The sequence below is a fragment of the Melozone crissalis genome, unplaced genomic scaffold, assembly GCF_028551555.1.
Source record: "Melozone crissalis strain CALT ecotype California unplaced genomic scaffold, PUWL_Pcris_2 ptg000027l_1, whole genome shotgun sequence".
Classification (NCBI taxonomy): Eukaryota; Metazoa; Chordata; class Aves; order Passeriformes; family Passerellidae; genus Melozone; species Melozone crissalis.
The window spans coordinates 19968737-19993222 of NW_026535805.1; the positions used below are offsets into that span (position 1 = coordinate 19968737).

At 36.6% G+C, this 24486-nt stretch overlaps 1 protein-coding gene across 1 annotated transcript in view; it reads right to left on the reverse strand.

The window, feature by feature from the left end:
* Window positions 1-24486, reverse strand: part of PRKN (parkin RBR E3 ubiquitin protein ligase) — a 675053-nt gene that overhangs the window by 458915 nt on the left and 191652 nt on the right. The window contains 1 exon segment of the mRNA XM_054279727.1: window positions 3647-3887. Coding sequence (XP_054135702.1) covers window positions 3647-3887 — 241 coding nt within the window.

A 24486-nucleotide genomic window follows, 5' to 3' on the forward strand; every position in this document is an offset into this window, starting at 1 on the left:
TCACTAGAATTTACAGCTTGGCACACCTAAGTCAGTATATACCAGTACTTTATTAACTCTTCTGTGAACAGAAGAAGATGCAAAGGTAAGGAATCAGAGATGCCTTACATGCAGGCATTTGTAAAAGTCTACCGAAAGAACACCAGGATTTTTATTTGGAACTGATGAGATGAACATATATTTTAAATTTAAAAATAAAACACCTTGAGTAATGATGACCACATCTACTTGATTCAGACAAAATAATAAACCAGCTGAATAACCTGGAAATTATGTAATTAACAATGTCATCTTACAGAAAACATATTCTGTTGAATTAACTCTATTTTTTCATAATACAAATTTACTTGACATCAATCATACATTTAAAAAGGGGAGGGAATGGGATTCTGCAGTCTGACTTCCTGCCTAGTACCATCCATACTACTTCTAGGCTGAAGTCCTGTCTTCATGCTTCAGAAAAATATGTTCTGCATTTTTTTAAATGGACAAATGTGGAGAATTCTTGTAAGCTAGGATAGCTTGCATTGATGGTTGATTTCCTGGCAAGTTAAAATCCATGTATGGTATTCGTATTTGCTGGCTTGCACTTTCTAGACAATGAGAGCTAAAATCAGAAAACAGCTGGTAAAATCTAATATTCCCAGATTACCAAATTTCCACTCTACAGATGCTAAAACACATATAAACCAATCATGATGTGCGCTTTTGTAGGATTCTCATGACTCTGCTCCTGAACCTTCTCACAGTTTAGAGATCAAAACAGTGAGTTATACTAGTTTTAGTTATGCAAGTGTCAAAAGCAGAGAAAAAAATTTTTCTCCACTCCACTCTGTTTTGTTTTTACTTCCAAATAGTCTATTGGCTTTCTTGAATCTGAAATCATGATGCATTCTCATATTCAGCAGATGAGTCATACAAACCCTTATGTTTTACAGATTCATTGTTTTTCAAGTAGAAATCAGAGAATCATAGAATTGCTAAATTAGAAAAGACCTCTAAAGTCATTGAGTCCAACCATTATCTTTTAATCTTATACAGTGACTTATTGACATGCAACCATTATGGAACAATATTTACATTTATGTATATTGTGTTTATTAAACCTCTTTGTCCCAGATTTTGGACAGATGCAAATTAGAAGAGGGTGAAGTAGAATGAAAGTCCTGCACTGAGATTTTTTACATGTCCATTTTCTAGTTCTAGTCCACTAGAAATCATGCAATGGTTTCAGAACAAGGAAACAAGAACAAAACAACCAACCAAACAAACAAAAAACTCCAAGAACTACAACAACAAAAACTGAGAAGAAAAGGCATTTCTATTAGTTTTGTCTGCAAAGACAGGAAACCTGGAATTCTTTGATGAAGAGATTATTTGGATTCATTTTCATATTTTTTTCAACTTGTTAATGACTTTCAAACTTCTGAATTTCTCATAGAGAAACACACTGTAGTCCAAAAACACAGTGCAGTAAGATGCATCTCCAGACCAGTTAGGAGCTGGTTTCATTATTCACACAAGAGTGGGGGTGACCTGGGAGGAGGATGTCCTGTTCCATGCTTCTGCAAGGAGCAGATGATACCCTGGGTGGGGGCACACTGCCAGGCCATAAGGGTTTTTGTCTCATCAAGTGCAGCAGTTCATACTACCTAAGTATATTATTTTTATAATAGCAGTACAGCATAACATGAGTTGCCTCCCTCCTGGTTTGTCTGGTGAAATTTTGGTCTCTAAGCATTCATATAAATTTGTCCTGTATGCATGGAACAATAAAGATTATACTTCATTCACCTGTCGAGGTTGCTGCTGTAGACTGATGCCCACAACCATTCATCTCCTAGGACACCAACTTGGAAATTGTAATTTCAGCTATCAATGATGGTACCTACTTTCTTAAGCCACTCATTCCCACTACTATTAGTCATTTCATTTATGCCAAAGGAAATCCTTGCTACACAGTAAAGTTTACTGCAAAACTGATCTTTGGAATAATCTTTTTTTTTTTTTTTTTTTTTTTTAAGTGACTACAAATTAACTCACCCTAAATCTGTAAGAAAAAATATAGTTCCCCATATTGAACAAAGGGATGGAGCTGAACAGACAAAAGGACAAATTTTAATAGTGAGGATCAAAACAAGGAAAGAAGTTAACAGGCCTTTAAAAAGAACTTATTATTGACATCCTTCCACAAAGAATTATCGGTCATTAGAGTGGGTTTTCTTTTTTTTTCTTTTATGATAAAAAGTCTTTTCAATTTAATCACAGATAAAACTAGCCCACATATTTTATCAATGCATTTTGTCCTCATGGATTCTGCCATGAAAATATTTGCTACAATAGAAGACACCTATCAGTTAATGCTTAGCTTCACAGAGTTTGTAATCTGTGGATAAAAATGTCACATGACACATTTTAAGAGTGCTTGCACATATAGAAACTAGTCTGTAAAGTCAAGCACAGCTATTACATCCCTCTACATATGTACAGTAATGAAAAAGTAAATATGTGGTAATGTTTAAAAGCTCACACTTTTGCCTTTCATCTGAGAGTAAGCCCAGGCTGAAGCCCTGTCCCTAGTTTACCAGATTTAAATCAGCATGCACCCCTCTTATCTCATTACTCATTCAGACTGGGAGATGTGGATCATTAAGCTGGGTACTAATTTGCTCCTAAACCACACTCATTCATCATTAGTTGTCAGTGAGAGGTTGACCAAGTCAGTTGTGGAATACTTCAGTGACCCTGCCATGGATTGTATATTTTCTGCATGAACTACTTTTTTTTTAAGAGTTTTAGTAGCCATTTGGTTAAGCAAGATGATTTCTGTGGCCAGGTTAGTCACAGAGGTATCTCTGTCATATTCACAATTTATCTTCTGTACTCTGGATATATATGTTTGCTATTACCTTCTGTACTGTGCAAAAAGGCTATTTGTGTACTGTTCTTTATAAAAAGACATCTCTGATGGACTATTATGATAAATCACATCAGTATCTGGTATTGCACAGAATGATGTATCTTCACTGGGGCAAGAGGGTTAGTAAGATCATTTTGCAGTAACCTGTACCTCAGATTATTTTTCACAATGAAGATATTCTCAGTAACCATTTGATGGATGAAGAATTACAAATGTCCATAGTACGAATCATCACCATCGTGTGTTGTGCCAGCAAAGCTTTAGTAAATCTTAAATAGAGTGTAAATATTTTTTTTAAAAATGTATGGTTAGGAAAGCATCCCAACAGATTGGGAATTAAGGCCATTTGTAAGGCATAAGCTGCCCAACATTCTAGTTAAGGAAACTTCTATAATGGAAATTTTACAGAGACTATATTTTACCTCCTAATAGACCTCTGAGGGGTTTGCCATTTTATAATAATTTACAAAAATATGAGCATAATACAAGTTAGATACAGGAGTAACACAAGAAATCACTAATTTTATCCATGAAGCAAAATTATTTTCCTGGAAGACACATCCAATGCTTATCATCTTAATATTTTTGATTTTTTGTTTAATAAATAAAATAAACCATATATTTTAGGGGCTTTTACCCCGTGGTATGGAACTAGAACTGTTCACCGTAAGGAAGAAAAAGACACATTAAAAATGTATATTGAAATGTACTAAGGCCCTGAATTACCTGATTTTTCAGCGGGAGGTGAAGCACTGCTTTTTCCGGGATCCAGAATAACTGCCAACCCTGCAGAGACTGATGGGAGGATGCTGGTACTGAGATCTATGCGAGTTAAACTCTCAGGTTCTCTTTTCAAGGCTTTGAGAGCACCTCCAACACAGCTATCTTCTGTCTTCTCCTTGTTCTGACTGTTGTTCTGTGGACTCTGAACAATATGAACAATGCTCTGCTGGGCCAGGTCACAGTTCTGTAACACAAAACCAAAATTGTGATAAATAATTAATTGTGACATAATGGACAAAATCTCTCTATCTCCAATTTGTTATTTGTTAAATGGTCTCCAAACCATTTTGTGGAGAATTTCAGTGTGCAGTAATGGAGTTTAAAACAAAGTGACAAGTGTAAATTGCCGGAATTAGGATTACTTGCATTGCCAAAAGGGTCACAACACTTACAAGTGCTAAACATTTAACAAAGAAATAGTGGACCAGAGCCAACAGCTCTAAATAAGTCAGGTTTATTGGCACAAAGTAAAAAATCTCCAGAGGGAGCATTACTAAATCATGCACTAAGAATATTCAACACTTAAGAGGCACTTGCACAGATAATGCTGAAACACACTCTTCATGTAGCGATTTAGGGTCAAACTTCATGATCACAGAGAGTTCATGAACAAGCTACTCTAAAATATTTATATAATCAGAGACAGGAAAGATTATGCTATTGATGAAGAGTGATACTATTTCATCTCTGTAATGTAAGTTTTAGTTTAAATCTGGGTTTAGATGTAGACTCAGTATGAGTTTTCCATTCTTTCCAAAAAAGACATTTAACTGTCGACTTTAGATAGACTTGAGAGAAAGCCTGTGGAAGACCTCACAACTGTTGTAGCCATTCATGACAAAACAGAAGAACTGCTAGCCATTTTAGCCCAAAATGTGACCATTTTATGGTCTGACATATTCAGAAGCTTCTCCTCCTTTTCTGTCCTCACCAGAGGTGATTCTTAGACAGTCTTTCCAGAATGTGTGTCTCAGAAGATAGCAGGGTAAATAAGGATCTTGTGAAAGGTTTATACATGATAAATCAGGATGTCTTTCATCATTTTCACCTTGTTCAGCATTTTCACAATACAGAACAGAAGAGCAAAATATTATGCCAGAAATGAAATTTATAAAGATTTTGGAAGACCTATCATTAACAAAGGTCTTTCAAGAAAGATTTGTATTGATCTTTCCACAACACACCTTGCAAGAAAAATTGTTCTTTATTCAGTGATACCTTCTGAAGAACCACACCTAATTCTTCAGTGTCATGAATGAACATAAGCAGCAGCCTACACAGAAAGTGAGTAGTCTATCAAAAAACTAATTTTCTAATTCTCTGATTCTCAATCATTAGGTTGGCCATCTCTGCAGTGAAATGTCAAGACAGATTGTTGAATCCATTTGGGAGAAACAGAAAGAGTTCTGATGCATTTGTATCTACATTTGTATCTTCTGATCTTTGTATCTACACAATATTTTAAAAATGTCATTTTTATATGCAAATACTATACCCATTTTAATTGTAAAAGACTCCTTTACAGATATTTTAGTGCTCTTTATACCTTCATTCTCCCATGCTTTCTTCTACCACTTCTTTTCTGATCTCCTTTATGTTGAGTGGTTTTCTTTCATTCTCTTACATTATTTCTCAGTACTTCTCCCTCCGCACTTTCTTTTTATGCAATGTAATTTAAAGGACGAAAATCTGGATTTTGTTTTGTTTTAATTGAATTTTTCAATAACACACTGTCTCCTTAGTGAAGCAGTAATCAGCCAACAGATATTTGTTAGAGCAAGGACACTGTAGTCTTAATATTCAATCAAAGCAATTATTAGATTTCAACCTTAAAAGATCATGTTGACATTAAAAGCCTCTCCTATTTTTTTACACGTTGTTGCCCGTAGCATTTTAACAAGATCCATTTAAATAGCTCAATCATTTCATTCATTAACACAATATTCAAAACCTGTCTGTCACTCTAAAACTTCTTCCACTAAGAATACTGCACAGCATTAAAGAATTTATTAATCTAAAAGAAATTATTAATGAAATTAATAACGAGGCAAATGAGGAGCTCAAAAGTGATTTGCTCAGTTACAGTGAGAGTTTAAAAAGAGAAATAGGTATTTATGTGAAAACTCACACTCTTGGAAACTGCTAATAAACTGTCAATCAGTCATACTCTGTTTTAATGATCCCCTCTTCTGGCAGTTTTACTTGCTTAAGCAGCCAATGTTCTGCCTTTCATTTTTTTTCTCAATATTTGCTGTCCTTTTCAGTAGGTTGTTTTTTATTTTTTAAATCTTGCATCAGTTCCCGGTTCAGCTCACTGCCTGATGCTGTGCTACAATCACACTGAGGGCATAGTGCATATGAGAAAATAAAAGAGATGGAAAGAGCTACTTAAACAAAACAAAATTCCCCAACAATTCTACCACAAATGTTTTCAACCATTCTTCTTTGATCTTGGCTACTGTACATGTTCATTTGCCTGGGTATATCAATTGATCTTTTAAAAGTATAGGTCCTTTCCAGGTTCTTTTTGCAAGCTGAAGGCTTTGTGGTTAGCTCAGAAACAATGGAAAGGCTGAGAAAATAGAATTCCATCTAATCTCTTTTCAGCAATATCAAGAACTACATATTCAGAAGAAGCTGCAAAATTTGCACTTTAGGCAGTTCTACAGATTGCCTCAGCTGGTTAGAGCACAATACTAATAACACCAAGGTTGTGGATTTGATCCCTGCATGGGCCATTCACTTCTGAGTTGGACTCAATGATCTTTATGGGCCTCTAACTCAGAATATTCTGCGATTCTGTTTATGACCACAGCAATAGTGGTTTTTTATATTTCCCTTAATAAAATTTCAAGAGGACAGATGAACATGTATCTGAGCTTTCTTCCATCTCTTTATCTAAAACAAAACCAAGCTTTGACAGATTGAACATCACTACTGATGACAGTGCAGATAATGGTCTCAGGAAAGCTTAATTAGTGGATATCAGCATAACTTTCAAAGAGCAGGTAGGAGAAAGATACAACATCTTTTGATATTTAGCCTGTGTAGATTTCATATGGAATCCACTGAGCAATAGCAAACATAGAATCCTAAATCATCAGTTTTGTAGTGTTTTTCTGAGTACATTTAAACTGAATTTGGCTTGTGTTTAAAGGAGGAAACAAATCCTCAACCTTTGTAAGAAAAGAGATAAAACAGTACAAGAAAAAGATAAAAAGAGTTGTCATCATACATTAATTATGGAGAGATCTGGATGGGAATATAACCAAGTATTTCCCAGAATATGGGTGATTAATGCTTTATAGCAGATTATCTTTCATGGACAATAGATGGGCTAAGTCTGCAGCTTCTTCTTTGAGAAAAGAGGTATAATTCTAGCTGTTTCTGTGAGAGTTTAGGTTGTGCCTTAGGTTACTGTTGTAAGATACAATTATTTATGTCAATGTCACTTTTGTTTCCTTCATGTATTTGTTTTACGCCTCAGGAAACATGCTTTTAAGTATATCTATTATTAATGATTCTAGAGATATTGTCCTGTCTTATCTGTTGATTCAAATTAATGCCTGTGTGCCATATTCCAATGGGAAAAACTGCAAGTGTATAAAAAGCAGATTGTGAAGTATCTTCTTTCACTAGAGCAAAGGGAAGTGAGACAACCAAAAAAATTATGAAACTCAGTAATAAGGACTGGTTCTTTAGAGAAAATGGGTTTTGGCCAACTTGGGAAAATTAATTCATAGCAGAGAAAATTAAAATTAAAACTTTTTTCATTCAAGCCTTTTACCTTTACCTTTTTTCTGAATTCTTAAGTTGAATTTCACAAGGCTGAATCAGCAAATCCTAAATGAACAACACAATATCCTTTGTTGCTGAGAGCAGTGGGCTAACTAGAAGGTCAGCTGGGAAGACTGAAATAAATTATGAGAAGGGAAAAGATGACTGTGTTTAAGTTACTCTGAAATCCTCTTGCTAGGCTCTGAGGAGACCTCACACTGCAGCCTTTCAGTACTTGAAGTAGACTTAGGGAAAAAAAAACAAAACCTCACAAACAAAAAACCAAAAACCACAGGGACTTTTTGCCTGGGCAGATAGTGACAGGCCAATGGGGAACATTTTTAAACAAAAATATTAGATGTCAGGAAGAAATTCTTCACTGAAAGGGTGGTGGGGCATTGGTACAGGTTGCCCAGAGAAGCTGTGGGTATCTCATACCTGGAAATGTTCAAGGCCAGGCTGGCTGGGCCCACCTGATCTAGTGGGTGGCATCCCTGTCCACAGTGAGGGGTGGGAATCACATAATCTTTATTGTCCTTTCCAATCCAAACCATTCTGTGGTTCTGACAGATTTCTGTTTGATATCTTCTTTACAACATATTTGGGTAGTAATACCAATACTGAAAGGAATTTTCTCAATCTAACACATATAAACCCAATAGAGAAGTCATATTTTTCTGAAGTGCAATACGCTTCATTTTGCAGCTTTTTATTTGAAGAAACATTAGAGCAGAAAGTAGTTTGACTCTGAAGTTTTGAATGTGCATATAAAAAAAGCTTGTGGTATTTTGCCTTGAAAATTAATTTGATAAATTTCCATTTCCTGCTAACCATCAGTTGGGAGTTTTAAGGTGTCAAGGTATTTTTTTATTGCATATCAATCACAAAGAAAAATCCTTCACCCTCCACCACCTGTGATTCAGTTGGAAATTCCAACTTTTATGCTGTCTAGAGATTCACACCTTTACCCATGAATCCCTGGGGCCTATTGTGGATACAGTAACAGTGGAATTGTCTAATTGCTGCCTATTTAGATCAAGCAGATCTAAATAGACTGCCTGATGACATTCCCTAAGAGATTCACATACAGCCAATGATCAAGAAAAGGTATTTTCTATGAATGATCAACAAAACCCAAAAAGTTGGCTTTCCAGTTTTGTTGGGTTTTTTCCTCCTTAAAAACAGCACAACACATCATTTCAAACCAATGGGATCCCATGTAAAACTGTAGATGACGCACTGATTTTATTGGGAAAATATTTTTTCAAGGATAATGTACAGAGACATTAAAGATGACCTTCAAAACAGACAAATAAGCATATGAAGTTCCCAGAAGAGAGAGAAAAAAAAGCTCGGCAAGCCTTACTCAACTGTTGCTGTAACCCTTTCACAAGGACAGAGTTCAGGTCTCAAAGGCAGCAGAAACAAAAAGGAAATCAATTGGAAGAGGAACACTCTTTCATCCCCTGATGACAATGAATGTAAAAAAGCAAGAAGAAGAAAGCAATATCATGATAATACACTTTATAACACAGGAAGATAAAGATGGTATATTAGTGAAAGGTATATTAGCAGGTATATAATGAATTTGAGAGTGGAGACTACCTAAAATAAAAACCACAGATATAGCAATAATATTCTGTTAAGCCACGTCGGTTTAAGAAATTGGAAGCAAGATTTGCAAGAAGACTTAACATCCTTTATTTGATCAGCTAATATAGAAAGAAAAATCAACTTCTGGGCTCAGAGAATCTTAGGCAGGTCATGGCAAGGGGAAACCTGAAGGGAAAATTAAGCACTGTTAAAATAATGAAGCAAATCAGCACTCTGATCTGATATCACCATGCATTTGTGTGAATACTGACTGCTCAGTGGCAGTGAACTGAATATTGCTCCACATGGGGCAAGGGAAAAAAGCCAGTGCACCACCAGGCCTAAATTACATGGACCACTTAGCAGTTAAATTCCAGCAATCAGAAACTACTTGCTCTTTTATGATGGTTTGGAATACATCTATATTTGATTTCAGTTCACCTTTTCAACATTACCAGAGTTATACACTATTGTTCTAGTTTAGCATTGAGAATATTGCGGGTGCTAAGCAACACCTAGAAGTAGAAGGAAAAATAGATATGTTACTGAAAGCACCACACATTCCAATAAATGTAATGAAAAGGCAGAAAACCCTTCACTTAGCAGAAGAGTTAACTCAGATACATTCAAATTTAGATTTTATTATTTTTTAGAAAAGAGAACAGTTGATGTTGAACAAGAGGAAATAAGTACATACTGTGGGATTTACTGCAGTTCCTTCAGCCAGTGGTCCCTCTGTGTAGCAAGAAGCCCTGACTAGAATTTACAAAAATAAAATCCCCTGATTTACAGTCAAAGACAATAGTTCATATATTACAAAGGTTCTGCTCTGAATGATACTCTTTAAAGAGAAGTAAAAGACTTAGGATTTTATACTGCCTATTTCCTTAATGAGTTAATAATTTGCTGGAAATGGAAATGTATTCAACTAAGTCAGAATTCCCCCTCTTCCTTCACTTACAAATCACTTCATGCTTCATTTCCATCTTTTTCACATTATAACAGAAAAATTTAATGCTAATTTCTAGCTCAGTGGAGGGAATGCAGAGTTAATGCTCAGCTAGGAACGTTGCAGGGTTATTACTTTTTGTACACAATCTAAGACCTTAGCAATGCTATATACATATTTCTAAATGGCATTACTAATAAAATGACATCATTAATATGATAACTTTTCTTGAATGTAGATCTTTTAGCATGAATTCCTAAAAGATATATGAACCCTTCTAACAAATAAAAATGTTTTATTGGCAGCACATGAGATAGTTTGCAACATTAAAATACCTGCTTAGATTATTGTTATTCCCTTCAAAACTCTGCATAATGATCTACAAAAGACACAGAAGACAGCCAAACTTTTTGATATTATGTTTACAAAGCTATTAGTATCTCCACAGTGACATTAAGAACACATCATGCAATATAAAATGGAAGAGAAATAGTCAAATGAACACTAAATTCACATAAAACTTTTCTCAGTAAATGAAAAACTTTTCCTTTCTTGTAATTTCACATATTGTGCACAAAGAAAAACCTATAAACCCGCCATTTATTATAATGCCTGTTTAGAAAGCAATAAGACAATGAGAAGTTTATAATGCTATATTAAAAATGAATATAATTAAGTTCTCATGACCATTTGCTTTCCTCCTAAACACAGTTGAGTGCACCTCATTATTATTCCATCTTCCACACTGAACTACCTGAAAGAATTTATACTCTCTAAACATGTTATCTAGAGCTGTAAACATAAAAACAGAAAGCTTATTATTTATAAGGTACGGATTGCATTTTCCATTGCTCTAATTTCTTCTCAAGCCACACTGAAACAGAACAAGCAACAAATGTATTCTGTAAAATGCTTGAATGAATTACATTTAGGCACATTTTGGCCTGGGTTAAACAGTAATAAAAGGTACTGTGCCCCAAAAAGGTCTCATAAGGAAGCCCTTTTCACAGCGCAGGCCTGTGCAGCATGGCCTCAGGACTGAGGGCTTTGTGTTGTTTGACTAACATAAGATCTAATTTGTATTTTCTTTTTCCCCTTAAATTTTTCTTTGAGAAGGTTTATCTCAGCAAGGCAGACCCTGCCAATCTGCTTCAACTTCTGTGTCTTCACTGAAGGCATGCACTAAGTATAGGGGAGTATGTGAGGAACAGGCATAAAAGTGGCCTCACACTGACACCTAATAAGTGTCAAGATATTACTGAGACATAAATTCTATTTGAAAAACTGGAGAGTCACTTACTACCAGAACTCTGAAAATATTTTAAAGATTTCAGTAGTCTCTCATGCAGATGGGGCACTTCAGTGGCAGCTAGAAAGCTGCAGAAATGAATTTGGAAAATTCCCTTCTCCAAAGATCTCTGAAAGAATTCCTATGTGTTGTAAATACTCCACTGTAGAAAGCAAATTTTCCCTGTGAATTTATTGTCTACAGCATCAAAAGTTTAATAGCCATAAATATTTATTTCAATTACTTCAACTAGTCATTCACAGATGCCTTTTTCATGCTTTATGGCCAGCACCTGGTATACATCCAAACCAAGGAACACTTTGGTCTTCTACTTGTCCCAGTTCATGCATCTATATATCAGTGTGAGCAGCTGCTCTGAGAACAGCTGTAAATGAAGCCTAGGGAGCACCCTATGTGGCCCTACTTGGTAGCTTCTTAACTTCCTAGTATAAATACAGACAAGACATCAAATATTTTCCAGAGCTTTCCCTGATTTTACTTGAAGACTCGCTTTTAAATTAGCATTTTCTATGACAGGTGAAAATGGTCTTAGATTTGATTTTTGGGCTATGCCTACCAAAATATCCCAGCAGGATAATGCTGGAAAATCTATGCAGTGCAATATTGTGCAGCACATTTACACATCCAACTGGACTTTAGGGCTAGCTTGCCAGACATATAGTTAGGTATGTTACAAAAGACATAGTACAGATTCTTCCCAATCCCTAATGGGGCATCCATGCAATATCAGAAAACACTCTTACAACAAATTAATCCCTGTGCCCAGTACATATGGGCATAGTTTGTCATCTCATTGATTCCCACCCTTTATGAAATCATGCCTAATTTTAAACGGGAGAATGCTCACATTGTGGTTTGACCTGGCAGGCAGCTAAACATCCCACAGCCACTCCCTCAATTCCCTGCACACACCCTATTCCTCAATGGAATGGTGGGGTGGGATTGGGAAAAAAAAAGTCAAACTTGTGAGTTGAGATAAAGAGAGGACAGAAAAGAAAGGGGAAAACCCCAATAATAATAAATAAAGTGATACACAACACAATTGCTCACCACCCACCAATGGTTGCAGCTCAGTTCCTGACAGCAGCCCTTGGCCAGCGTTCTCCCTTGTTTATACACTGATGGGTACAAGAGTGGGTAGCTTTAAAGATCCCTTTGGTCAATTGGGGTCAGCTTTGGTGGCTGTGTCTCCTCGCAGCTACTTCTGCCCCACAGCCTGCTCACTGCTAGGGACTTTCTGGGAAGAAAATCCCAGCCAAAATCATAATTAGACACTAATACAAACAAAGTGAATGCTATGAACATATAATAAAAATAATTAAAATTTGATATTCAAATGAAAAGGTCATTTCTATACTTCTAAGTAACCTGTGTGATTTTTTTCCAAAAAACATCTGGCATAAATGGAAGACGTGACAATAAAAGAATTCAGGCTGATTCTGCTAAATAACCAATATATATATTAAACATAGCATTATGACAGGGAAATGAGAACACCTTGTTGAGTCAGAGAGGAAAGATGCCTTTGAACACCACAACCAGAGAATTATGACCCATTACAAAGATTAAAATAAAAAAAAAACACCTTTAAGAGTGCATTTTTACCCATCCCTGGAAAAAAAAATTCAATTTTCCCCTGAGGCAATTCAATTCTAATACAGAAATCTTCAATGATATAGCATCAAGTCCTGATAGAGAAGTTCAGTATTCAGATTTAGTTAGAAAAATATAGCTTATTAATACTAACAGGTTCCTGAAAATTACTTTGAAGATTTTTGTATCACAGCATTCTCCTGCATATGTTCAGTTTACAACATGTCATATGCTTTTCATAGGCATGTCACATGTAGAGTCTAAAATCTGGAATATTAAGACTTTTCCATTTGGATGAGAAATTGTGTCATTTCAATTCAGATCAAGATATGGATGCTGAAAACACACACAGGAGGAATGTCTTTGAGCATTCATGGGGAAGGAAAAAATGCTGTAAAACTGAGAAGTGCCAGGGTTTCAAAAATTTCAAGTTTTACTGAGATGGAGATTTCTCCAAGCCTGTCAGGCTTGTCTGAGTAAACAAGCAAGCAACCTAATTTGCACTACCAACTACTGCAGACCAAAAGAAGTAGCTGTCCACAGCAAAATGGTTTGTGTCAAGAACCTGACATACACATTATAAAATGTGGGGATGCTTGGGGATGTTTTGAGTTTAGTCTACCTTTAGTCTTGGCTCTCTTTTGCAACTTGAATAAGTAAAGTTCTGAAATTCATCTCCCTGTTTAGTTTCAATCAAAAGGCATCTACTTTATTTGCTCTGAGGATGCTCCACAATGCAATCAAAACATGGTAAATGGGGATGATAAGGAAATCTATTCCAAAAGTTGACTCCTATTCCAAACTAAGACACTAGTCCAGACACACGTTCATTTTCTGATTCTGAGCTCTCATCAAAGGCATCAGCAGACACATTTCAGATTATTTCACAGGGGGGATTACCGCTGATTAAAGGTAATAGCTTTATTAAAACAGCCACAACTGCTGCCTAGTTGCATACTTTTGTGCAGCGATTTGCTGGAAGTTACACTTGCCTACACTTACAGAGAGTAAAGCAAATACATAAAGTACCATAAAATGACTAAATGAAGATCAGCAATTGTATGCTGTCCTCTCTTCAAAACTAAACCACTTCTGTTTAAAAGATCAGTTGACCATTTTTTTTCCTACAGTGTGGAGATTCAACAGGTTTACAATTGTTAATTTTCTGCTGGTGTATCAGGTAAAACCTGGTGGTGCATCAGAGGGCTTTCCCCAGAGAATCAGACCTGGTTTGTTTGGCTTGTTCCACTAAAAATCAATTTAAAAAATCTATCATTTAGAAAAACAAATGTCTTGTTAACAGCTGTGCCAAGAAAGGATATAAACTCCAGTGAACTTTTCTTAGCAATGGGAATTAAGCTTTGTAAGCCTGGACTTGTAAATCATCTCTGTCTGAAAGATGCACAAGCTGTACAGTACAGCCATATTTTAAATCCAGAAAATGGTCATTCAGCCTTACAATAAAGAGCAGGAAAAAAAAATCCAAGACAAAGCCAATGACTGTCACACTTCAATAAGAGAAAGCAGAGAGAGTACCAGCACAGCTTCTACCTCTGTGTGACAGGGTTTGTCATGAGACACAGCAAGCACCGTCCCTTGTAGCACACTTTTTATCAGACTGGATGCATGCTCCAATGGGCAAGATGCACCCCTTACCCTCAGAGCACCTCTTAGCATTAATTATGGTTTCATGGTCTGAGAACATTTTCTGAATTCATCCAGGGACCAACTTTAAGGGTCCTGGAATTTGCACTTTTTAACTTCTCACTGAGAAGTAAAAGGTGACACTCCTCTTATTCCTGCAAGGATCAACATCCAATTTGTAGTACGGATGCTACAAATTCATCTTCCTAAAACTCTTTGATCTTGTCCAGTCTCAACTTAGGTCCCTCTTAAAAAGGGAATAAAAACATTCATGCCAAATATAAAACACAGTCACATTTCTTTTTTTTCTTTTTTTTAAATTTTGTTTGTTTTCATCCTCATTGCCTTGAGTGAGAAAAGCTCTGAAACTCAATGACAGCATGTGTGTCTTTACAAGTACACAGTTAAGAGAGATCTGGAGCTTATCTTTGCATGCTTTTATCAGTGTCCACTTGAATGATGCTAAGCTTGGCTGGCTGCAATTAATAGGTTAGAAAGCTGAAACCCCCTATAAGTATAGAATAAAATTATCCTTTCTTCAAATAAGCTGCCACTGGAATTGAAAGGACAAAAGATGCAGGGGAAACAGTGACAGGCTGGTTTGAGTGGATATGGAGAGCCACAGAACCTCGAGCTTCCCTGTTTTTCCACCAAATGAAGGAATTTTCCTTATTCAAGGCTGGTATATTTCTGTAAGTTAAACACAAAGGAGAGAAGCTAAAATCTGCAAATTTAAATACATTATTTCTTTTTCTATCTCTAAAATGTTTAGAAATAATTTTTAATTTAAATAGGGGACACAAATTGATTTTACTTGGGTTCTAGTCACAGTTCTTCAGAGCACCCAGGGCTTTCATGCCTTTAGGTAAATTTCAACCAGCAAGAATTCCTTTACTTTTACATTTTCTTTTGCTTCTTTCACTTGTCCATTAACTGAGAAGGGGAGGGAGGAACAAACTGTGTGAAAGTTTGCAATGTTATCTGCAAATTATTAGGATCCATGTTCAGACTTTAGATGTTGGTTGTCACAAGGCACTGCCAGCTCAGTATTGTTTTCTAGTTATAGAGGGATGGGGCCTTCACACAAAACAAGCAGGATGAGAGATTCCTCTGCTGGGTTAGAGCTTCATCTCTGCAGATTTTAGCACTGTTTTAGCTGCTTCTGAAGATGCAGCACCCAAGATATGTATTCAAGTTCCAGCAAGCTGCACACCAACACCCAGAAAGCAAGCTGCCTCAGGGCACTTGTTACTTCAATTTATTATCTTTTAAGATACAAGGCACTCATAAAAATTGTGGAATTTTGCACCATAAAGCTTCAAGTAAAAAACCCAAAAGTCCTGAAAAGTCATACAGGTTCCACTGCAGGAGTTTAGTGCTCTCAAAGATGTGAGTGCTACACTTGTAAGTCTGTGCTGTCCTTTTCTGACAGCAATGACAAATGACAACTTCCCATTGAGGCAGGGCACAAAAAGAAACAAACTAAGAAGAAATCAATAAAAGGTATATTTTCCAATTTACATACTTAATCCTTAAACACCTGCCATTCAGTATTTGTATAAATCATAATTCATCAGTATTTCTGGAGCTGTGGTGCCACAGAGACCTCGTGGGATGGGCAATCCTCTGCCCACCTCTGGCACCCAGGACATGTGCAGAACAAAAAGGCACAGAGAGCAGACTCAGCTTGGTTTAGGACAAACACCAATGCACCACTTGTGCAGGCAGCACTGATACACCCACAAAGTGATGCAATTCACAACTAAAATCTGCCTTGTCATTATTAAAAGAAAAAGCTAATTTAATCTGTGCTCCACAAGCTGCACAAATCAGTGAGTGATAAAGATGAAAACATAGTTATACATATTTAAGTTACACTTGAAGGTTTTTCTAAATGAACATATGCAAATGTTTGAAGCCCAGAGGCAGCCCTTTCTTTTGCTCAGGACATTCACTTACTTTTCTGAGCTAATATTTAATCTAGTATTCAGTAAAACATCATTAATTACTTTCATAAATTCCTAACATCCTGTGAGATGTCTTTTCCCTCTGAGCTGCAAAACAGAGTCTTCAAATGCCTTCCTCAATGAAGTGCAACAATTTTCACTCTACAGTCCTTTTAATTGTAAGAAAAGACATTCTTTAGTTTTCATCTTACTGCTAATGGTGATCTTTGTAGTTTTAAAGATCACTAAAATATTATATTTTTATAGGAAGAATTTTGGGGCAGCAAGGAACAGGAGGATTACAATGCAAAGCTTAGTTAAAGAACTGGTATGGTCTAGAAAAGTAATTTGATAACAAGGAAGAGCAATAGGTACAGTGAATGACTCAAAAGGGTCTTCATCTCACCCACCATCAGTTACTTTAAGCGAATTTACAGCCAAATCTTTTACCCAAATTTAGTGTTAGCACCCATTCATTTCCTAGCCTTTCTAGATATTTTTATTATTTGTAAATAGATACATGGTTTTAGAACACAAATGGAAAAAATTGAGGAAATCCACAGCCTTAATCCCAATGGGGCTGCCACCACTGTAGCTGTATTGACATTTGTGCTGAAACTACAGCACTCCAGCACACGTAAAACAGATGAATGAAAATTTCTAATATCTAGTCTCTTTATAGCCATTATTTTAGATATGCTTATCATGTTATTCACTGATTTTCTCTCTCACATCAGCAGTTCAAGTATTTTCAAGTATTTCAAGTATCCTCTTCTAGAAAAGTTTTCTCTGCTACTGGCAATTGTATATGACTCACAATCCTTTCTACAGATGCTTTTCTGATCTGACCTCAAGCATTTGATTATTGTAGCAGCCCTGCAATGTTCCAGGAGAAATAAGAAAAAAAAAAAACCCTGCTAAGAAGTGTGGCAGCATCTGCACAGCTAGTGTCTAGACTGAGCTGTAATACAGTGTGGTGCAGTTTTAACGGATGATGCTTCTCTGCTTCCTGGAACCCTTTTCTTCCCCCGCTCTTGCATTTTGTATTTATTTTCCTATTTTGTATTTAAATTAGAGATAAAATCAAGTCCCACACGAAACAAGAATTCTACAAGAATATTGCAGAATATCTGCAAAAATAATTTCTTTTATTGATTTAAACTCTCAAGGTCTATTTAATGGATTTAGAAAACAAACAAACAAACAGCAACAACAAAAAAATCACCAAACAAAAAAACTAAATAGGGCAGACTGCCCTGGCAGCAGTCAATGTAATTTAACCCAAATCCATAGAAGAGGATTGATCTTACTGAGCTTATCTCTAATATGGTTTACAAATACTGACTCTTAGCATGTTAACTTAGGCCCTCTTTGCTCATAAAAATATTTTTATACCTACTTCCATACCAGATGGGCACCCAAGTATTTTATAGAAGATGACAGAAAAAATACATTATATAAAGCTGCAAAGAGGCAAACTAATATCAAAAACAGAAAAAGAAGTAATGAATTTGCCTGAACCAATCTCTTATTTCATGACCTCATCATGCTGAAGCTGCCTATCTATTTCAAAACAAGTGATAAATATTAAAATGAAAATTTTTTTTGCGTGTCTTATCAAAAGCCTCCAATATCAATTGTTTTCACAAATGTTTTCTCCTGCAAGCAGTGAATGCCTTTTCATCAATCTTTTATCAAAAGCAATCTTGTTCTGATTTCAGTCTTATCAGACAAAGTTTTCTCTCTCTCCTTTGCTGTTTTGTTTTTTTTCCTTTCTTGGCAGAAGGTACATGAATATCATTTTACACATGACTGTGGCTGCATCTCCATCAATCAGGAAATAACAAGTAACTGTGAAGGATATAGCATGGCCCTGCAGAGCTCCAAATAGTAGAAATATTTGTGCCTGATAGCGACAGAGTAGGAAAGCAGGTGAGCACATCTTTTTGCACATGCACAACATTTGCACATGAATGTGCAAATATCCCTTCTTACAGGGCATTCTTGAATTTCCAAATATTTCTAAGCAGAGGAATGGTCTGCAGTGGGGAGCTGTGCGGGGAGAGACCACAACCTGCCACATACCAGTCCCAGCTGAGCCCAGACACCTTTGGTGTGGGTGACAAAACACACAGAGTGCCAGCCCTGCAGCCAGGCAGGGGAGCTGGCAGCTCCCCAGTTCCACTCATGAAACACCTGCAGGCACCAGGGTGAGGAAGGGGCACACGGAGACCATGCCTGGAGGCAGATGACTGAGGGGACAGATGGAGATTGCCTGCTGCTCCAAGTGCTGTGGAGGTGGCAGAGCCAAAGGATTTCTTGTCCCCATGCCAAAAGGGTTTTTTTGTAGCAAACTTCAGCTGAGAGGGGCAAACTCTGCCAGGGTGAGGAGAGCCCTGAAGGACTGAAGCCCATGGGCACCCCTCACTGTGGAGGAACACCTCTGAGGGACTGAAACCCACAGGTGAACCTTGTCAGGCAGGGACATAAAGAGCAAAATAAAACCAGAAAGGAGTGTCAGTCAGAAACCATTATGTACTTGACTCCAATAAAGTGCATCACCTGTGTTGCCCATTACATCACAAACGAGGGACAGACCACAGCCAGCAGTGAAAACAAGGGGACTTCAGATTAGGAAGGGGAAGACAAAGTTTTTAGTTATGTTTTCCTTTTTTGACTCAATATCCAACTCAGTGTTCTGAAGTTTTTGTTAATTGACAATAAATTAAATCTAGTAACATTCCAAGTCCATAATATTTGCCCCGCATGACTTGCTTGGTCTCCTTGAGCCCAAAATGCAATGAGAACTATTCAGTCTGAAGGCTCATTTTAAACATCACCCAGGACTGCAGGGGAAGAAAACATTCTGAGGAAATACAACATTTTCTGCTGCTAAAGCTGGACAGCAACCAAGGTTTCAATATATTTGTACAAGATCCTCATTTTGTACAAATAAATGTCATTCCAAAAGGCTCACAGCATACTAGGGCCAATGCACAGTGACACAGCTCCAGAACAGAGTGAGCTGCTGCAGCAACAAGAGGTTGAATATATAATGATTTCCTTAGGAGAGACAGAGGCTGCAAAATTCCCATTTTTGACTCCTCAAGAGAAAAAACCACAATAAACATAAATAAAACCACCTTAAGAGAAAAGGGAAAAAAGTTAACAATTAAATTAAATTTGTGTGCAAATAACTGGAGCCTTGTGCTCCCCACACAAAGTGCTATGCCTGTGTTTGCTTCCTAAGTATGCATCAGGTTGTTCCTGCCACTCACAGGAAGAATCTTGTCTTGAGTATCCCAGACAGAGGAGAACTAAAGAGACAAAGAGCTTCATTTAGATAAATCCATAAATGGAATTTATAGCTCTAGGGGCAGACACCTAAGCTGCTCAGCCAGGTGCTCAGTTCCTGGGCTGCCAGGGAGAGAAGTTTCACGGCAGGAAAGTTTTCAGGTGAATCCCAGGAGAATCAAGTGCCAGGACCATCTCAGATCCCCACCTTGCCGTGATGCCTTCTCACATGGGCAATATATGTGAGCACAGATGAAGACAGGCAGGAGGACTCAACCATTAGGAACTCAAACTACTGGGTTTTAGGAACATATTTTGACTTGATCCTACTCAGCGCAAAAGTGGCAGAGTTGTAGTGTGTTGGGAGAATGCTGGAGATAAGCTGCTGATTTGTCAGTGCCAACTTGGGGGGTAAAAGGTTCCAGGGTGGAGGGGAGCTATATAGTCATGAATGGCACACAGAAGATGATGAAAGAATGATAATTCACCTTAAATACTAAGGAAGCATCTGATAAAAATGCCAGGTGTAACATAAGATAGAAGCCTTAATTTTTCATACAAAATTTTATATTTTATTTCTATGCAGCTCCCTTGTCTTAAGGTGCAGGTAGGTTGAGGGGGATGTGTGTGAGGATTAGAAAATCACCATCAGACAAGGAAGCAGATAATTTATCTCTTAAAGCCAGCACTGTGTAAGGACTCCTTCCCATTCTGCCCTTTATGTTTATCCTGAGTGTTTTGTTTTGTTTTTTTAACTATTATTGTATCTGACACGATGCCTACAGAACAGATTGGCAGATTTGGTAAAGACTTTCCTTCCTACATGAGGTGTTAGTAAAAAAAGGACAAGAAAATTCTCTTTTTAGAGAACACTTAAGTATGACAAATGCAAACATTTAACATTTTCATTATGTTTCTGATGAAAAGAGGCAAAATTTTGCTAACTGGAGAGAAAGTACATATAATGCTTCCTCATCTGGAAGTTAACTGTAGCTACCAGGTTAAGGCTCGAGCTAAAGTTTTCCACCATTTACTCCTAAGGCAAACCTCTCAAAATGTCTTTCTTTTTGATTTTTCTCCTCTAACATGGCCTCAATAGCAGATTTTGCAACTAATAATAAAGGTCTTGAAGATGTGAGCCATGAAAGTAAATATGCTAATCTTTTAAGAAACCAATAACTTTGTGTCATTATGAAGAGAAGATTAGTCACTAAAATACTATTCCATTTTTCTGCTGACAGTAAGTAAAACAAAACTAATTTCATATTATATTTCACTTCAAATCACATTAAGAATTTAGAAGCTGCATATTTATAATGATCCTTAAATTACTGCAAGATACAAAATTGCAAAGCCTTGTTCCTAAGAAGATTTTAGTGTTTTAAACTACTACTAGAAAGACAGTGTCTGATTTTATGCAAAACAGACAGAATGGTAGAGCCTACTGTTATTATCTTGAGGTTTGTATATGAGAATTGTCATGGTAAATATGCTTTGCAATATTGAAAGGCATGATGACATCTTTTTCTAAGGAAGAAAATTTGCTAAATTCCTGTAAATTTGGAATGTTAATGTATGGATATGCAGAGGACAGTAATTGTATTCTGGTGAAGAACACTTCAGCAAATTTTTGTCATGCTTTGTTTCAGCTCAATTATTTCAAACAATCTTGAGATACCAGCTTACAAATACATATAAAGGCCTTAGAATATACACACAAATGTGCTTCATAAATATGTGGCATTAATATAATTTTCAATAGTAATTACTGAACCTGGGGAGAAACTAAAAATGAAGATTCCTATTACCTGCTGTGAAAACTTAATAAACAAATTCCTATCGGACATTAATTTACATTTGTTTTGAAGAGTTTTGTTTGTTTGGGTTTTTTTCACAGGGATGAGGTACAAAACATACAAAAACATTTAATGAAAATATCCTCTAGGCTGAGGGTTTAATTGTGGCAGTTCCTCGACATCAGTCATTACTTTACTCTGGTTTACAGGTTTACATTTTTCATAATAGAATGGTACATTTTAAGTAGCTGCAATCCTCTTTTTCCTTTTTTTCAAGCAGAATTTCGCGTAAGGGTCAATGCTCAGGGAAAAATCTCAGCTTAAAGATTTAAGATCCTTGTAAGAATGAGACTAAAGAAAAATGCAATGATTTTGCCTCATTAGAAATACTTTTGATGATAATGAACTTGGTGGTGGCGGTACAAAAGGTCAGTAACTGGAACAGGATATTGGACTATGAATGTGAGAAATGGGCTCAGAGCTTAATGATACATGAAGTTCAATAAACAAGTTGTCAGATAAGGACAACAGGACTTTAAGAAAAAGCCTGGGCAAACAGCCACAGGGAGAAATTCCACAAGTAGACAGGGACTAGACACCAAATGAGACAAAAAGGGAGAATGATGCCAAAGTCAGACGGAAAGAGAAATGTGAGAAATAGTCATGATACAAGAAAATATAAAAGTCAAAGGCCACAAGAGCACTTTCCTTTCTCTGAACCACAATGGAACCTGGAAGCTACAATCTCTGTTAGAAAACATAAATGAAACTAGATGGCAAAGTGCTTCCCGAGTACTTCACTTCCTCCCTGAGTTTGACAAGGGATGATTGTAACACAGTGCAACACTGGATACCCTGTTATTTGATGTGGCAAGGTCTGTGGGATATATTGGGATGTATAAGTGATTTCAAATCTGTTACTGATTTCCAATTTTTTTTTCAGTTCTAAGGCCCAGTAAGGGCTTTAATTATTGACTTAACAAATTACATAATTAATTTTTCCCCTATAGGATCACTGCTTCATTCAATAACAGAACCATCTGAAAGACTGTGATGGAAGCTCTTTTTCAAAAAAATGAAAGAAATATCTTTTGTTTCCATAAATGCAAGGGGATTGAGCAAACAAGTGTACATACTCCCAAACTGCCCTTTAAAAGGATTAAAGAATGCATCTTTAAAAGGTTGTGTTTTGGTAAACAAGTTAACTTATGTTTCAGATGTGTTATTTACTTGGTTGTCTCAATTTTCTGTATATTTTCTTAAAACATAAACACTGTGCAATAAAAATTCTTGGAAGTAAAATGTTTGTGAAACAGGTTGGAAAATTAAGACCCTACCTTTATAAAATCCTGACTATTCTGATAAAAACAGGAGTCTGGCGGTGTCATTAAAAGTTATAGCATAAACCATGTGGAACACCTGTAAGAAGATGTAAAAATCTATTTTTCCTCTAATCCATACCAGGTTATAGTATATTATTCTGTCCTTGTTCTTTATTCCAAGACAAATGTATCTTGGCAGAAATTATGTCTTCTTTTCTTTTTGCGTTACTTTGCTGTCCCTTATAGAGAACAGATAGGCTAGGGTGTTTTTAAAACTTTTATGAAGGACAGCAAAAGCCAGCTCATATAGGGGAATGTCTGTAAATAACACATTCCTATTTGTGTTTAAAAGTGATTCCTGTTTGTGTTTAGAAATAATTAAGACAGTGGCAATTTCAAGTTCATCTCTTTTACTCAGAGGTCTGAAAAAATTGAAAATTTGAAATATTTTACCTGACATAAGAAAAAGTTGGAATTTGCTGTGTCATAATCATCTGAGATATATTATTCATGCTATTCTATTTGCTAGATGTTCATATTTAGAAGGATGTTCCTTTTACTGGGTCTCAGCTGTTACCACACTGGTATGGAATTGGACACAGATGAACGGACAAATTGTCATTTCCACAGACCTCATTAGCAGCTAAGATGGTCATATGTCCATATATCCAGAGCAAACAAAAGAGACAAGAAGCAGTTGGCTCAATCCATCATCGGAACATGCAGAATGTTACAAAATTAAAATCTGGTTCTGAACTATCTGAAGTCATCCCAGAACAAAGTCTAAATAGTCAAATGACAGCACTTTGTGTTATAACGGCTGGGTGTCTTAATATTTTACGTCAAGTGTCTCTTAGTTTTCTAATTGGAACACCATGCTCCACAATGTGAAGCTCATATATTTTTTATGACTTTCCCCAGACTTAGGACATCTTATAAGGTAATCTATAATCAGTTAATAAATAGTAAATAAACAAAACTAACTTTGAAAATTAAAGGGTGTGAGGCCTCCTGGTATGGGCTTTCTTTTTTTTTTTAATAACAATCCAGCTCTTGTGCTGAAGCCTAATGTATGATAATATAGTTCAGAAAATACAAAATCAAGTCTGGTAAGTCCCAGATCTAGTGGACACCGCTTAGAAAGTTAATATGAGAGCTTGGAGAATTTAGGCAAACACTCTCTGGGATGGAGAAGAAAACACAGGGGAGAACATGGTAGAATTTCAGAATATTCTGTGAGAGAATTCCAGCTTTATTATGTCTGCCCTTGGGAGCCATAAGAGACATTGTGAATGCCATAGCTGGGCACAAGTCCTCCCTCTAGCCCAAATGCTACCATATCCAGAGCATGTGAATGAATCTCTGTGTTGAGGACTCGGGAGCAGCCCAGGGATGAGCTGGCGTGTTGGGGATCCTGTCTGCACACACATCGTGCAGCAATGCCCTCGGGCGGCTGCGCCACCACAGACATGCAGCACCAGGATTGAAGCTGGCTTTTATGGTAACATCAGATGGCCTGGCCATTGTTCCTTTCATGCACACCTCTGCAGAGTCTGCAGT